The sequence below is a fragment of the Salmo salar genome, chromosome ssa12 (genome assembly GCF_905237065.1).
Source record: "Salmo salar chromosome ssa12, Ssal_v3.1, whole genome shotgun sequence".
Taxonomy (NCBI): domain Eukaryota; kingdom Metazoa; phylum Chordata; class Actinopteri; order Salmoniformes; family Salmonidae; genus Salmo; species Salmo salar.
In genome coordinates this window covers 67626902-67642532 of record NC_059453.1, presented here as the reverse complement: position 1 = coordinate 67642532, position 15631 = coordinate 67626902, and the positions used below count along the sequence as shown (strand labels likewise).

At 41.1% G+C, this 15631-nt stretch overlaps 1 protein-coding gene across 5 annotated transcripts in view; it reads right to left on the bottom strand.

The window, feature by feature from the left end:
• dstyk (dual serine/threonine and tyrosine protein kinase) overlaps window positions 1-14508 on the bottom strand; it is a 47191-nt gene extending 32683 nt beyond the window's left edge. The window contains exons 1-4 of one of the 5 annotated variants that reach the window (XM_014132990.2): window positions 14095-14506; window positions 13787-13883; window positions 13383-13599; window positions 8572-8981 (exon numbers count right to left, since the gene is read on the bottom strand). In XM_014132990.2, coding sequence (XP_013988465.1) covers window positions 8572-8981; window positions 13383-13587 — 615 coding nt within the window. In that variant the 5' untranslated portion in view covers window positions 13588-13599; window positions 13787-13883; window positions 14095-14506. Of the gene's footprint in view, window positions 1-8571; window positions 8982-13382 lie in introns of all 5 variants that reach the window. The other 4 variants (XM_014132992.2, XM_014132991.2, XM_014132989.2 and 1 more) reach the window with 4 other exon arrangements.
• Between the last annotated feature and the right edge of the window lie 1123 nt (window positions 14509-15631).

The following is a 15631-nucleotide window of genomic DNA, read 5'->3' as shown; positions in this document are numbered from 1 at the left end:
CTAAGGATCTCTGCTCTAACGTGACACTTCCTACGTCGTCCATAGGCGCTCAGAGCCCGGGAAAAACCTGAATGTCGTCATCCCAGCCCCAGGCTGAAACACATTATCGCCTTTCTCAAGTGGCCGATCAAGGGACTGTGGGCTTAGGCGCGTGACCTGGCCGCCCCCGTCTTTGTGATTTTTTCCTCTGTTTGCCGAAAAGGAGATTCCCGGTCGGAATATTATCGCTTTTCTACGAGAAAAATGGCATAAAAATTGATTTTAAACAGCGGTTGACATGCTTCGAAAGTACGGTAATGGAATATTTAGAATTTTTTTGTCACGAATTGCGCCATGCGCACGACCCTTCTTTACCATTTCGGATAGTGTCTGGAACGCATCGAACAAAACGCCGCTATTCGGATATAACGATGGATTATTTTGGACCAAACCAACATTTGTTATTGAAGTAGCAGTCCTGGGAGTGCATTCTGACGAAGACAACAAAGGTAATGAAACTTTTGTAATAGTAAATCGGAGTTTGATCAGGGCTAAACTTGGTCGGTGTCTAAATGGCTAGCCGTGATGGCTGGGCTATCTACTGAGAATATTGCAAAATGTGCTTTCACCGAAAAGCTATTTTAAAATCGGACATATCGAGTGCATAGAGGAGTTCTGTATCTATAATTCTTAAAATAATTGTTATGTTTTTTGTGAACGTTTATCGTGAGTAATTTAGTAAATTCACCGGATGTTTGCGGGGGGTATGCTAGTTCTGAACGTCACATGCTAATGTAAAAAGCTGTTTTTTGATATAAATATGAACTTGATTGAACAAAACATGCATGTATTGTATAACATAATGTCCTAGGTGTGTCATCTGATGAAGATCAAAGGTTAGTGCTGCATTTAGCTGTGGTTTTGTTTTTTGTGACATTATATGCTAGCTTGAAAAATGGGTGTCTGATTATTTCTGGCTTGGTACTCTGCTGACATAATCTAATGTTTTGCTTTCGCTGTAAAGCCTTTTTTAAATCGGACAGTGTGGTTAGATAAAGGAGAGTCTTGTCTTTAAAATGCTGTGAAATAGTCATATGTTTGAAAAATTGAAGTTTTTGTATTTTTGAGAAATTCGTAATTCGCGCCACGCCTATCATTGGATATTGGAGCAGGTGTTGCGCTAGCGGAACGTCTAGATGTAAGAGGTTAAGAGGCTGGTTGGACGTACTGCCAAATTCTAAGATGACAGAGGCGACTTATAGTAGAGGAATGAACATTAAATTCTCTGGCAACAGCTCTGACGGACATTCCTTCAGTCAGCATGCCAATCACTCCTTCAAAATTTGAGACATCTGTGGCATTGTCTTGTGTGACAAAACTGCACATTTTAGGAGTGGCCTTTTGTCCTCAGCACATGATCATGCTGTTTAATCAGCTTCTTGATATGCCACACCTGTCAGGTGGATGAATTATCTTGGTAAAGGAGAAATGCTCACTAACAGGGATATAAACAAACTTGTACACAACATTGGAGAGAAATAAACGTTATGCATATGGAACATTTCTGGGACCTTTGATTTCATCTCATGAAACATGGGAAGAACACTTTACATGTTGCGTTTATATTTTTGTTCAATGTATTTACTGGTGTGCTGATCTGACCAGCCATAATCGTATCTGTAAATTGACAGTTGATAGTCGGATTAGATGATTGTCATAATAGGGAAAGAAAGAAGCGTTTAAAAATTCCTAAATAAAAAGGTGGAATGTTTATGGACCAAGAAAGCTGTAGATCAGCGCGCCTGTGTGCGTTCTCACTTCTCAAACTATGTGCAGATTTGAGCCATTTCAGACAGAACGTCCATCGTCATTTCATCTTATGAACATTTATGGTTTGGTAGCAAACGGCATCGCCATTGAGCTACTTCTCATAGCAGCAGTGAACAACACCAAGTGATATGAGCAATGGAGAGAGATGTGAAAGGAAGCGGAGTTACAGCTTCACTCTATCCAGTCGTAGCATAGGATCAAGTTACAACACGCCCATTTCTTGACAGATAGCATTACTATCCAATTGAGTTGTGTAAAATGTCATCCTGGCAGCTGAGTTGTTTCGAGATGCTTCCTGACAGTGAAGGAAAATTACAAAAAAAAAGTTGCTTTGAATAGATGTTATTTTATATTCTCAGACTAACAGCAGTGCCTATATTATGTCCTATGCAAATGTTGATCAGCAGACTAATATAAGTCCCAAATGGAAAGCAAATAGATTGTCATCTGTAGAACCATATACTGTACTTATCAGCCAAAACAAGCTCAATAACAATGCATGCACAATCCTATTGAATATGCATTCACCTGTATTGTGAGGAGGCCTATGGCATCTAAATTTACCCAGTTTATTACTACCATTATGTTGTTATGTAGTTTGATGAAAACAATCTAAGTCACAATTATTGTTTGATTTTAAAATTAATCCGTACATGGCTGTTGCTGGGAAATGTCATCAAAATGTATTCAGACCTCTTCCCTTTTTCCAAATTGTATGTTACAGCATTATTCTAAAATTGATGAAATAAAAAACATCTATTAATCTACACACAATACCCCATAACGACAAAGTGAAAACGGGTTTAGACATTTTTTGCAAAATGTATTACAAATAAAAAGATTTGTATTCAGACTCGAAATTGAGCTCAGGTGCATCCTGTTTCCATTGATCATGCTTGATGTTTCTACAACTTGATTAGAGTCCACCTGTGGCAAATTCAATTGATTGGACATGACTGTCCCATAGTTAACAGTGCATGCCAGAGCAAAAACCAAGCCATGAGGTCAAAGGAATTGTCCGTAGAGCTCAGAGTCAGGATTGTGTCGAGACACAGATCTGGGGAAGGGTACCAAAACATTTCTGCAGCATTGAAGAACACAGTGACCTCCATCATTCTTAAATGGAAGAAGTTTGGAATCACCAAGACTCTTCCTAGAGCAGGGAGGTGACCAAAAACCCGATGGTCACTGACACAGAGCTCCAAAGTTCCTCTGTGGAGAACCTTCCAGAAGGACAACCATCTCTGCAGCACTCCACCAATCAGGCCTTTATGGTAGAGTGTCCAGACGGAAGCCCCTAGTCCGTACAAGGCACATGACAGCCCACTTGGGAGTTTGCCAAAAGTCACCTAAAGGACTCGCAGACCATGAGAAACAAGATTGAAGTCTTTAGCTTGAGTGCCAAGCGTCACTTCTGGAGGAAACCTTGCAACATCCCTACGGTGAAGCATGGTGGCGGCAGCAGCATGCTGTGAGGATGTTTTTCAGCGGCAGGGACTGGAAGACTAGTCAGGATCAAGGGAAAGATGAACGGAGCAAAGTATAGAGATCCTTGATGAAAACCTGCTCCAGAGCGCTCAGGACCTCAGAGTGGGGCGAAGGTTCACCTTCCAACAGGACAACGAAGAGCCCGGATCTTAATCCCATTGAGCATGTCTGGGACCTGTTGGATCGGAGGGTGATGGCTAGGGCCATTCTCCCCAGAAATGTCCGGGAACTTGCAGGTGCCTTGGTGGAAGAGTGGGGTAACATCTCACAGCAAGAACTGGCAAATGTGGTGCAGTCCATGAGGAGGAGATGCACTGCAGTACTCAATGTCGCTGGTGGCCACACCAGATACTGACTGTTACTTTTGACCCCCCCCCCTTTGTTCAGGGACACATTCAATATCTGTTAACCTCTTGGGGCTAGGTGGGACGCTAGCGTGCCACCCGTGGTGCACTCCATCAACAGCAGGTGCATTTCAAGAGCGGCAAATTTTAATCCAAATAAATGTCAAAATTCAAATTTTTCAAAAATACAACTATGTTACACCATTTGAAAGATAAACATCTCCTTAATCTAACCACGTTTTACGATTTCAAAAAGGTTTTACGGCGAAAGCATAAATTTAGAGTATGTTAGGACAGTACATTTACAAGAGTTGTGTGTAATGTTTTGTCAAGTCAAAGACAGGGTCACCAAAACCATAAAACCAGCTAAAATGATACACTAACCTTTTACAATCTCCATCAGATGACACTCCTAGGACATTATGTTAGACAATGCATGCATTTTTAGTTCTATCAAGTTGATATTTATATCCAAAAACAGCGTTTTACTATGGCATTGATGTTGAGGAAATCGTTTCCCTCCAATAACCGGCAGTCAAGTCAGCGTCACAAATTAAATAATTAAAATTAGAAAACATTGGTAAAATATTATATTGTCATTTAAAGAATTATAGATTTACATCTTTTGAACGCAATCAACTTGCCAGATTTAAAAATAACCTTACTGGGAAATCACACTTTGCAATAATCTGAGCACTGTGCCCAGAAAAATACGCGTTGCGATACAGACTAGACGTCATGTTGGGGAGATCTAAAATCGAAAATACTATGTAAATAATCCATTACCTTTGATTCTCTTCATCAGATGTCACTTCCAGGTATCACAGGTCCATAACGAATGTAGTTTTGTTCAAAAAAGCTCATCATTTATGTCCAAAAATCTCCGTCTCGTTAGCACATGATGTAAGCCAGCCGGACTTCTCGTCATGAACGAGGGGAAAAAATATATTTCCGTTCGTTCAAACATGTCAAACGTTGTATAGCATAAATCATTAGGGCCTTTTTTAACCAGAACATGAATAATATTCAAGGTGGACGAATGCATAGTCTTTTATAACGTATTGGAACGAGGGTACCCAACATGAAGTAGCGCCAGGTGTCTAATGGGACATCACCGTTCCATGGCTCTTGTTCGGTCAGATCTCCCTCCAGAAGACTCAAAACACTTTGTAAAGGCTGGTGACATCTAGTGGAAGCAATAGGAAGTGCCAAAATATTCCTAAACCCCTGTGTTTTTCAATGGGATAGGTTTAAAGTCAATACAACACATCAGGTATCCACTTCCTGTCAGAAAATGTCTCAGGGTTTTGCCTGCCAAATGAGTTCTGTTATACTCACAGACACCATTCAAACAGTTTTGGAAACTTTAGAGTGTTTTCTATCCATATATAATAAGTATATGCATATTCTAGTTACTGGGTAGGATTAGTAACCAGATTAAATCGGGTACATTTTTTTTATCCAGACGTGCAAATGCTGCCCCCTAGACCCAACAGGTTAATCACGTCTGTGTAATTTGTTCAGTTGATGTCAATTGTTGAATCTTATGTTCATACAAATATTTACAGTTGACAGCGAAAGGACGTTTCTTTTTTTGCTGAGTTTACATTTGCATAAACTCCAAAACCTGTTTTTGATGTTTCATTATGGGGTATTGCTTCTAGATTGAGGGGGGGAAAAACTATTTAATACATTTTATAATAAGGCTGTAACGTAATATGTGGATAAAGTCAAGGGGCCTGAATACTTTCCAAATGTTCTGCGTTTTCCAAATGCTTACTGCCTCCAGCTCACATTGCAAAGTGTTGAGTGACGGGCTGATAGTCTGCCTACCGCTGCCTATGTTCTTGAATGGAGGAGCTCTTCAATTACCAGTTGAGAAATTCAAAAGGCTCTCACACATCTGAGCTATCTTTTTTGCAGGTGCATGGAATCAGTTGAGAAGGAAAATGAGAAGGAACCCACCCACTACTCTTGATAGTATCACTGCTCTTTAATAAGCTTTACGAGTTTTTTTAATTAGCACCCTTATGTAGACCTAGCCCTACCCATATCCGTTCCACGCATCGAATGGTGGTTGGAGTTGAAGAAAAACAAATAAGTGCTACCAAATATAACAATATGCATTTCATAAATATTCAAATAAAGTTGAGAAATAAAAAGTTATTTTAAATCAGGCCATCAAAACTAGGGATGCACGATATATCAGTGAACATATCGGAATTGGACGATATTAGCTAAAAATGCCAACATCGGTATCAGCCCGATGTCTAGTTTTAAGCCGGTGCAAAACTGATGCCAAAGCTAACATTTTGCGCTACACGTTCAACACAACATTCCTAACCGAACACATAATGTCTGCTGTGTGGATCGAGCAGTCAACAAGTCGAGCAGTCATTTGATAGAGTAAGAAAACTTCAGCGAGACAACTCTAAGGCGAAATCCATTAACGCCAAGATAATGGATTTTATTGCCCTTGACAATCAACCGCTCTCTGTCGTGGGTGATGTTGGCTTTCGCGACTGGTCGAGCACCAGTACACACTAACGTTACTAAGTGCGCTATTTTTCCAGATATTGCCCTACCGGAGTTACAGTTTCACGACATACTATGGAACGCCGTTTGGGTCTTTGCGTGTCAAAAAAGATACGTCAAATAACAGTTCTATTATAGAATGCGTGTTCTGAATTTGCACGAGCAAGCCAAGCGCCACCACTACTATCAGTAGCACTGTCAAAGCTGTACAAAAGTCTGCAAACAAGCAAACACCGGCCACGAACAATGTGTTAACAATACCACGTTGGTAATAAAGCATTATTTGTTTGACCGCAACTTCTGGGGTAGCTAGCTAGCTTTAGCTTGGTACCTAGCTAGCACCAATACAACCAGCCTGAAAACAATGACCAGTAGAAACTGCAGTCATTTTCACTATTCTTAGCAATGATTTAGGAATGCTTGTGAGTAAGTACTAGCTAGGTAGCCACTTGCTCGCCTATTGAAATTGTACTTCAGTTCATGAAAATAAATAACTAGCCAGCTACTTAACCCTGTTGCCCAAAGCTAACATTATAAGCAGCCGGCTAGCTTCATCTTGCTAGTGAGGCTCAACCGGGTTGTGTTGGGAAGCTAGCCACAATAAGGATAGGGCACAATAGTGGAAATTGCGGTTTGCCTTCAAAATAAAAGTTCCTCTTTGAAAGTGATGCAGAAGGAATCATGTCATATTTAGACTATATAATGTTAAACAAGGTTGGAATGTGAAGCTATGAAATGGGTTATCAGTCTACTTGGTGACACAGAACACAACTGTTTAGAGTTTACACAAATATTAGCGTTGTAGCTCTTATCGCGGGACTGCGTGAAATCACCTCCCCAGTCAGCCTATGGTGTGTATTGACATTCATATTGCACTGTACAGCTTTACCTAAGGATTGGGGATCAATGAAATGGGGTGTCAGTCTACTCAATACCCAAGATATTTTTTCCCCCCAGCATCCTCCTCAGAGTTATCAGACTCCAAAACATTCACACAGTATTGTTTTTTCTCAGGAATAGTGTTCAATATACATAAGTTGACAATAAATGTGGCTCAATTCCCAGTTTTTTCAGAGTCCCGCAATAAGAGCTACGACAGTAATGTTCTCTGGGTGTCACTGAGTAGACTGATGCCTATGGATTGTGGATCAATGACATGGGGTAAGACTGCACAGTGAAATAAGTATGCCCACAATGCAATTCTAAAGTATAATACGTCCAGTGTTACGTCAACAGATTATAAAATCAACAAAAAACAATTTGTCAAATTAACATAACATTCCAACCTCGTTTAGCATGGTCTATTCAATTATGGCATAATTATACTATTTGTATTCATTTGCGTCACTGTCAATGACATACTTTTATTTTGAAGGCTAACCACAAAGTCCACTATTGCGGCTAATCCATATTGTGGCTAGCTTCACAGATGGGTCCGACCACCATTAATCAAATAAGAACTGTCTTATAATTTAGGGTTATTTTAGATGACACACTATTAAGTTAGCTAGCCAACTATAGCTACTGAAACAGATTGTCATTTTGCTATGTTTTTGTGGAAGAACATTGTTTGCATCCATCAACTAGCTAGCTTTTTTTTAATGACCAGCACTGTAGGTGCGCGACACAACTACCAGCATCATAGCGTACGTATCAATGAATCATTGTGACATATAAAATACGAGTAATAGTGTAATCAATTTGTAATAACTAAGTAAAAGATGTATGAACGTGATAAATTATTATGTGACGTGCAGTCATAGGTCAACAAGCTTATTTGACACGTCAAACAGTGTTATTTGACGTATCTTTTTTGACACGCAAAGACCCAAACGGCGTTCCATAGATATCCTGGATGAGACAAACTGAACAACGAAACAGCACAGCAAGTAAGTGAAAGAAATACGTTTTGATTATGTTTTACTGGTAATGGGGGCATATGTAAATGCCAACAAAATAACTTTTTGGTCAGTGTGGTGTGTGTGTAACCTTTATTTAACTAGGCAAATCAGTTAAGAACAAATTCTTATTCACAATGACGGCCTACCCCGGACGACACTGAGCCAATTGTGCGCCACCCTATGGGACTCCCAATCAGGGCCGGATGTGATACAGCCTGGATTCAAACCAGGGACTGTAGTGATGCCTCTTGCACTGAGATGCAGTGCCTTAGACCGCTGCGTCCATGTGTGTGTGTTAACTATTTAACTGTACAAGAATACTTAAAAGGCCACTAAAATGTTTTATATCGGCATTTTTTTTTGCAGCAAGAAAAATATTGGTTTCGGTCAAAAATGTCATATCGGTGCATCGCTAATCAAAACTGTTTAACACATTTCACACCAGCAGAAACAATTAGCAGAAGCAATTAAGGATAACAGAAACACTGGTGTACCTGTAGCAGAGGGTGGTGCAGGGTGATCTCCAGCTCGGCCAGTCTGTGGGCGGGGTCCTCACATTGCTCCTGGATCTCCAGATCCTCCCTGGGCACCGTATCCCAGCGCCCGCAGTGGGCCGCCAGCTGGTGCACCAGCTCATACTGGCCGGGCAGCGCCAGGCTGAGCCGCGTCTGGCGCCCGTGGGTGAAGCACAGCTTCCTCCTCTTGCAGGCCGTGCCATGAACGCCATTGCAGGCCTCGCCCGCCACGGGACCTAGGGGCAGGAGCCGCTCCCCCAGCAGGCAGTTGAGCAGCTGGTAGCGCGCGGCGCAGTCCTGGCCAAGTACCAGGATGAAGGGGGCGCTGCCCACGCTGCTGTGCAGGAACTCCTCTTCATGCCGGGGGAAAAAGATGCAGCTCAGCTGACCTGGGAGGAGAAGGTACAACATGTAGAAGGTACAACACGCCTGGTACAGCAACTGCTCAGCATCTGACCATAAGGCGCTACAGAGGGTAGTGCGAACAGCCCAGTACATCACTGGGGCCAAGCTTCCTGCCATCCAGGACCTATGTAATAGGCGGCGTCAGAGGAAAGCCCATAAAATTGTCAAAGACTCCAGTCACCCAAGTCATAGACTGTTCCCTCTGCTACCGCACGGCAAGCGGTACCGGAGCACCAAGTCCAGGACCAAAAGGCTCCTTAACAGCTTCTACTCCCAAGCCATAAGAATGCTGAACAATTAATCAAATGGCCACCAGACTATTTACATTGCCCCCCCATTGTTTTGTGCACTGCTGCTAACTATCATCTATGCATAGTCACTTCACCCTTACCTACATGTACAAATTGCCTCAACTAACCTGTACCCCCGCACACTGACTCAGTACCAGTACCCCCTGTATATAGTCTCGTTAAAAATAAAGTTTGATTTGATGTATACAAGGGAATAGTGCTGGTGGTCAGGGGGGGGGCTTGAGTCATTGTGCCTCTCCCTTCTGAGGGATAAGGAAAGAACCTTTATTCTTCAGGTATTAGGCCTAGAAACAATCTGCATACGTTGTTAATACACTATAATGTTATGTAACACCATCAAACACTCCACTTTATCTTTGAGCAAATTCCAATGATTGACTTACAATACAAAAATAACTTGCTTCAGCTTTAACTGGACCTGTTGTGAACTGGTGTCTGGCATTGCTCTGTCTGCACTTCTGGCATATGAAAGGCCTGAGGGATAATTTATTGTGTTCACTTCAAAGCCCCTCAGACTCATCTGTTATCTCCTGACCCATCTCCGTGGCAACCCATATTAACAACAAACAATTCATCCTGGCTCATCACAGGAAGTGGTCATAATCCTCCATGATGCTGAGTCATTGTCTATTGCAGTTAAAACAGACAAAGAACAGAGGCCAGAAATGGAATACCACTCCTTTCTCCCTCCCCACCCCTTCTTTTCTCCCTCTTTCACCATCCTGTTGCTCTGCAACTGTTAATCTGGTATTAACCTGTCTAGTGTTTGACCTAAAACATTATACATGCAGGAACTATCCAATGAATAATTGAACCACAGGAAATGCATAAAAAAATATATACCTAATCTACTGTAATCTACAGGGCAATTCCACAATAACAGACTCAGATTTTTCACTTTAAAAATGTCAAACTATTACTAGAGCTTGAAGCATGTCATCTAGCATGACAACCACTGTGGTTTGTTGTTAGCCTTTACTATGAAGGTTTGACAAAGATACAATATGTATGTATAGGCCCACTTGATGGGAAGGATATGGTTAGACTGGCTTTTCCCATGTAAATTGACATTCTAGATGGATTAGATTGAAAGAATGAGAATGTTGAAAAAGATTATTGGTAAATGTGGATGTAAGTGTGTGTGTGTGTACTAGTGGAGATACTAAGCCCAAACACCTTAAAGCAGTGGTTTTCAACTGGTTTTACCTCGGTACCCAAATTGAACCAGGTTGTCTCAGTCACAACCCAATATTCCCATCATGATTTTATTTGTTGCCAAAATTCTATCTGAAAAACTACTTTTAATGCTATATTGAGAGTAAATGTACGACAAGGGAACAACAGTCCCACCCTTTTCATGTGAATAATTCCACCAGTTGAGAACCGCTGCCTTAAAATGGACAACTAGCGGTCCTCCTACTTTTGGGCAATCAATTAGCCCATGTCTGCTAACATTTTTTAGATTGTTAAGTTAGCCAACTTAACAATCTAAACCTATAGAAATCATGTTCAAATTACCAATTCGGGGCCCCCATCGATTACGTTAGTCACTTTCACTCAGATATCATATTCCAAACTGCAAACATTTCTCTCCGCCCCATGACAGAATGTGTAGAATTGCAGCAAACTTGCTTTAAAAACGGCAACATTCTCTCTATGCCCCATGGCAAAATGTATAGACCTTCAGGAAATTAACTCCAAAACGCATTCTCTCTGCTGTCAAGAGGGGGTTGTTAAAATGTTTTGCTCACATGATGAGTACAGATTTTTTTGTGGCCCCCACTCCCATTAAAAGTTGCCCATCCCTGCTCTACAGAGTAGCTCTCTACATAGTTCTACAAACTTTTGCGCGGCAGAATTTTTGGAATTCAACACAGAGCGCCGTAGCTCAGTTTTCATAGACTGAAATCCCTTTGGGACAGGAAGGTTGGGCTTAAATGACAGCCGTATACAGTAGTGAGGAGGAGCTCAGTAGACCCTTTGTGTCCGGAAGTAATTTAGCCATTAATTAATAGCCATTGACACTCTGTAGAGTTGCTATTTTTTCGAGTCAGTTAACTTGTGACATTCCTGGATTACTCATGAAACTAATAAAGTCTGATTTAAATCAACAAAGAGTTTTAAAAAAGGAGAAGAGTAAAATACTGTACAAATCTGGCTGTGTTGGCAAAATCACTACATATCCCATTAAGCCAAGCGAGGAGAGGCCGTCACATTTCCAAGACCAGTAAGAAACGTTTAGCAAAACCTACGCCAATGACGCCGCTGGATTTCAAAACTGAACTTGGATCAGTGTTAAGAAGCAATGATATCCTTTGCCACCGTTGTCTTACAGATAGCTCGAACCGGTCATGACTTTTCAACAAAACAAATCATTTTCAAGTTCCTTTGCAGTACATTTCTTTGTTTGATACTTGTATAACTACGAAAGGAGTTTTGAAGTTGAGGGTGCAGTGTTTATGAAATTAGGCAATGAGGACAAAAACAAGCATAGTTCAGCTAGCCAGCTAGTTCAGCCAGGGAAAATCTTGGGTCCGGATATAGCTGGGCACACATGCACACTAGGATAATTCATGACACAGATTGTAGTTTTTATGCCCTGATATCAGGAGCCAGCAGCAAAAAGTTTGATTAAACAATTCAGAGACAAACTTATACATCAGTTGACACATTTATGGACAGCGAATCGATATACAATCCCGAAATCAGTTGCACCTGTCAATAGTAAAACAAATCTTCAAACAATGTTTGAGTGAACCCAAATCCAGAAAATGAATGGTGAAGTGGCTTCCGGACATGGTAAACTCCTCCTCCTCACCACCAGCAGACCTTGGCTCAAAATAACTAATCTCCTAAACAGGAAGGTGAGAATCACGCCCACACCCTGCTCATCAGCCCACTTACTTCGAGGTCAGGCAATCCCCAAATCAACTAGTGCAGTGACTACTTCTATGTTTATCACCACCAGTACATGTTTCCTTTTAGCCTCAGTTCCTTAAGTGGGAAACTCTGCATATTTGTGGCACTTTATCATGTTATATTGTTGAGAAAGACTAACTGGTCCTAATCTCTTCCTTTTTTCCCTCTAAATCCTATTTAATGCATTTTCTACAGTCTACGTGTTGGCAAGGACATCTCTTTCCGGGAGAGAACAGTCTTGTTTTTTTCCCCAGAGAGGAAACAAGACACTTAAGCCTACCTCATCACCCATTCAGAAGACAGTTTCACTAATAGCTATCCACCTGTTTTGCCATCCCACCACTGTATATAGATTGAGTACAGGTCAGATCCCTGTGGGCTCTTTAGGAAATGCCCTACCTCAGCAGAACTTGCACACATTCACAATTAGATCATTATGGGATGTGTATAAAGTCCGCTGTGCCGATTCCAATCCTCCTTGAATGACCACAATCAGAAGAGTTTCCACTCAAACTAAGGCTAGTATAGAGTGACAGACCTTTGTTTGTGGTCAGATATGTTTACGGGGCTTGTTGATGGGCGTTATGCTGGAAGCAACAATCATATTACAATTCAAGAGCTTGTTGAGTGGTCACTCTCAACAAAGGCAAAATCTGTATTTTTTAGTGTGAGATTTTTGGTAATTTAGCAGTCACTCATATCCAGAGCGACATACAGTAAGTAGTAAATGCAAATGCATACTTTTTTTCTGAATGTAAGTTTCTCAAATGCTAGTCAGGATTGGCATACAAGTGAATAAAATATTAGTTTCTCATGTTCTTTATCATTTGTGTCATTTGCTTCCTTTCCCACACGATCACTGATTGCGATCCAAATGTAAGACAATAAAATGATAATTACTGTAGAATGTAAAATAATCACAGGGTCATTCAATGACAGGCATATGATGAAGTAATGTAGCTGCATGAAGCCACCATGGATAAATGTAACCTCAAGAACTGAAGTGTGTGACATTCAATAAGGCCTAACCCTACCCATGTTTAGCTAAGCATTATGTATTCTGAGAAATGTGGGAGTTTTACTCTACATTATGTTGTGATGCCAAGGAAAACTATAATTATATAGGTAACAAATCCGCAGAGGTGCACATCTTACCTGCCTCCAGAGCAGCTGCCTCTGAGCTGGCGGACGATGCGCAGGCATTACTGTAGTTCTGTTTTATTTCCCGGAAAAATGCGTTGGTCTCTTTCAGATTATTTTTTAGTTGTATGGAGTGTTTATTATAGCTGTTGAAGATCCGGGTTAATTCTCGAGCTAACGGGGTCACTTTCTGCAAATTTCCGCCAACAATCCCCTCCATGGCAATTCGAGTCTGCAATGAGACACAAATGGGAGAACGTTCTTCTCTTTAATACTAACGTACCACCCTATGAACCGAATATGGTAGACATATGGGTCCCAGTCTTCAAGTTTTAATTGCCATTGAAAGCTAACTACTGGACAAGGGTGCAGGAAGTGATCGTCAATATGTGATTTGCTGATCAGTTTCAGTGAGTTACCTGGTCTCACTTATTTGGATTTCCAGTATTGTTCAACTACTTTCATCAGCATCCCAGATGTTTGCTAACCAACTCTAGCAGAGGGAGAAAAAAAAGCCTAGGGAGTGCCCCGGCCCATGAATGACAGACACAATCAGTCCAAAAAATCCACAGTGAATCAAACGCACGGTTTTACAGGCGAAACCGCAGTTGCGGTGTGCAAACGCTCGCGACGCTGACTAGCGGGTAACGTTAATTTACTGCCGTAGGTAACTAGCTAATTCCGTAGCAAAACCACTGCATCACAGTGCACAAATAAACAAACTCACTTTGAACAGAAGATATCTTGATAGCCAGTGTCCTCCAAAATAATTGAGCAAACGACTGGTTTAGCTAACATTAGCTGTATACTGTTTCTAGCCCTAACTAGCTAGTAGGGTCTCAAAGTTATTGAATTGAGATAGCCAATGTCAACTACGCTAGCTAGCTCCGTAGCTTAATTTACCTTCCTATCCTAGCCAGCAAACCAGGCATCGTATTCCATGCTAATCTGTTTTAAAATAATTGCCACATTACCCCAACCGATGTCATTACGTTAGCTCCCTCAAGCAATTTTTACACTGGCGCTAACTACCGAGCCCCTGCGAATTTGATGGCTAGCCCGAGATACTTTTAAGAAATGAAATTGTAAACTCCATTCGATTGGTATTAACGCCCGCGCGGTGCATTCTGGACGATTCTGGGACAAGGAGCGCACATATTCAAGGAGTGAATGGGAGTCAATTGGGTACGAGCTCAAAAACCCAACATTAGCATACATTACTGTAATAAGACGCACAACATTACACATATTGTGTGAGATAATTAACTTGTTCTCGTATAGCTTTGACATTACGAGGAAAATAGGCAGGTTTCTGGACTCCAGCCCTGATTTCTGGAAGGGATTGCGTAACGCAGCATGACCACGTGACCATTCATTGGCCATTGAAATCCCTATTAATTCAATTCACAAGGCTTTATTGACATGAGAAACATATATACATTGCCAAAGCAAGTGAAATGGATAATAAACAAAAGTGAAAAGAACAATACAAAATGAACAGTATACATTACATTCACAAACGTTCCAAAGGAATAGAGATTTCAAATATGGCTATATATAGTGTTGTAACGATGTGCAAATAGTTAAAGTACAAAAGGGAAAATAAAAACATAAATATGGGTTGTATTTACAATGGGGATTGTTCTTCACTGGTTGCCCTTTTATTGTGGCAACGGGTCACATATCTTGCTACTGTGATGGCACACTGCGGTATTTCACACAATAGATACGGGCATTTATCAAAATTGAATTTGTTTTCTAATTCTTTGTGGGTCTATGTAATCTGAGGGAAATATGTGTCTCTAATATGGTCATACATTTGGCAGAGGTTAGGAAGTGCAGTTTCAGTTTCAACCTCATTTTGTGGGCAGTGTGCACATAGTCTTCTCTTGAGAACCAGGTCTGCCTACAGCGGCCCCTCTCAATAACAAGGATATGCTCACTGAGTCTGTACATAGTGAAAGCTTTCCTAAAATTTGGGGTCAGTCACATTTGGGGTCAGTCACAATGGGCAGGTATTCTGCCACTGTGAACTCTCTGTTTAGGGCCAAATAGCATTAACATTTGCTATGTTTTTTTGTTAATTCTTTCCAATATGTCAAGTAATTATCTTTTTGTTTTCCCATGACTTGGTTGGGTCTAATTGTGTTGCTGTCCTGGGGCTCTGTGTGGTCTGTTTGAATCACCGAGGTGAAGTTGGTTTTATATTCACACATTCGGACATTCAACAGACATTCAACAGACATTCATCAGACATTCATCAG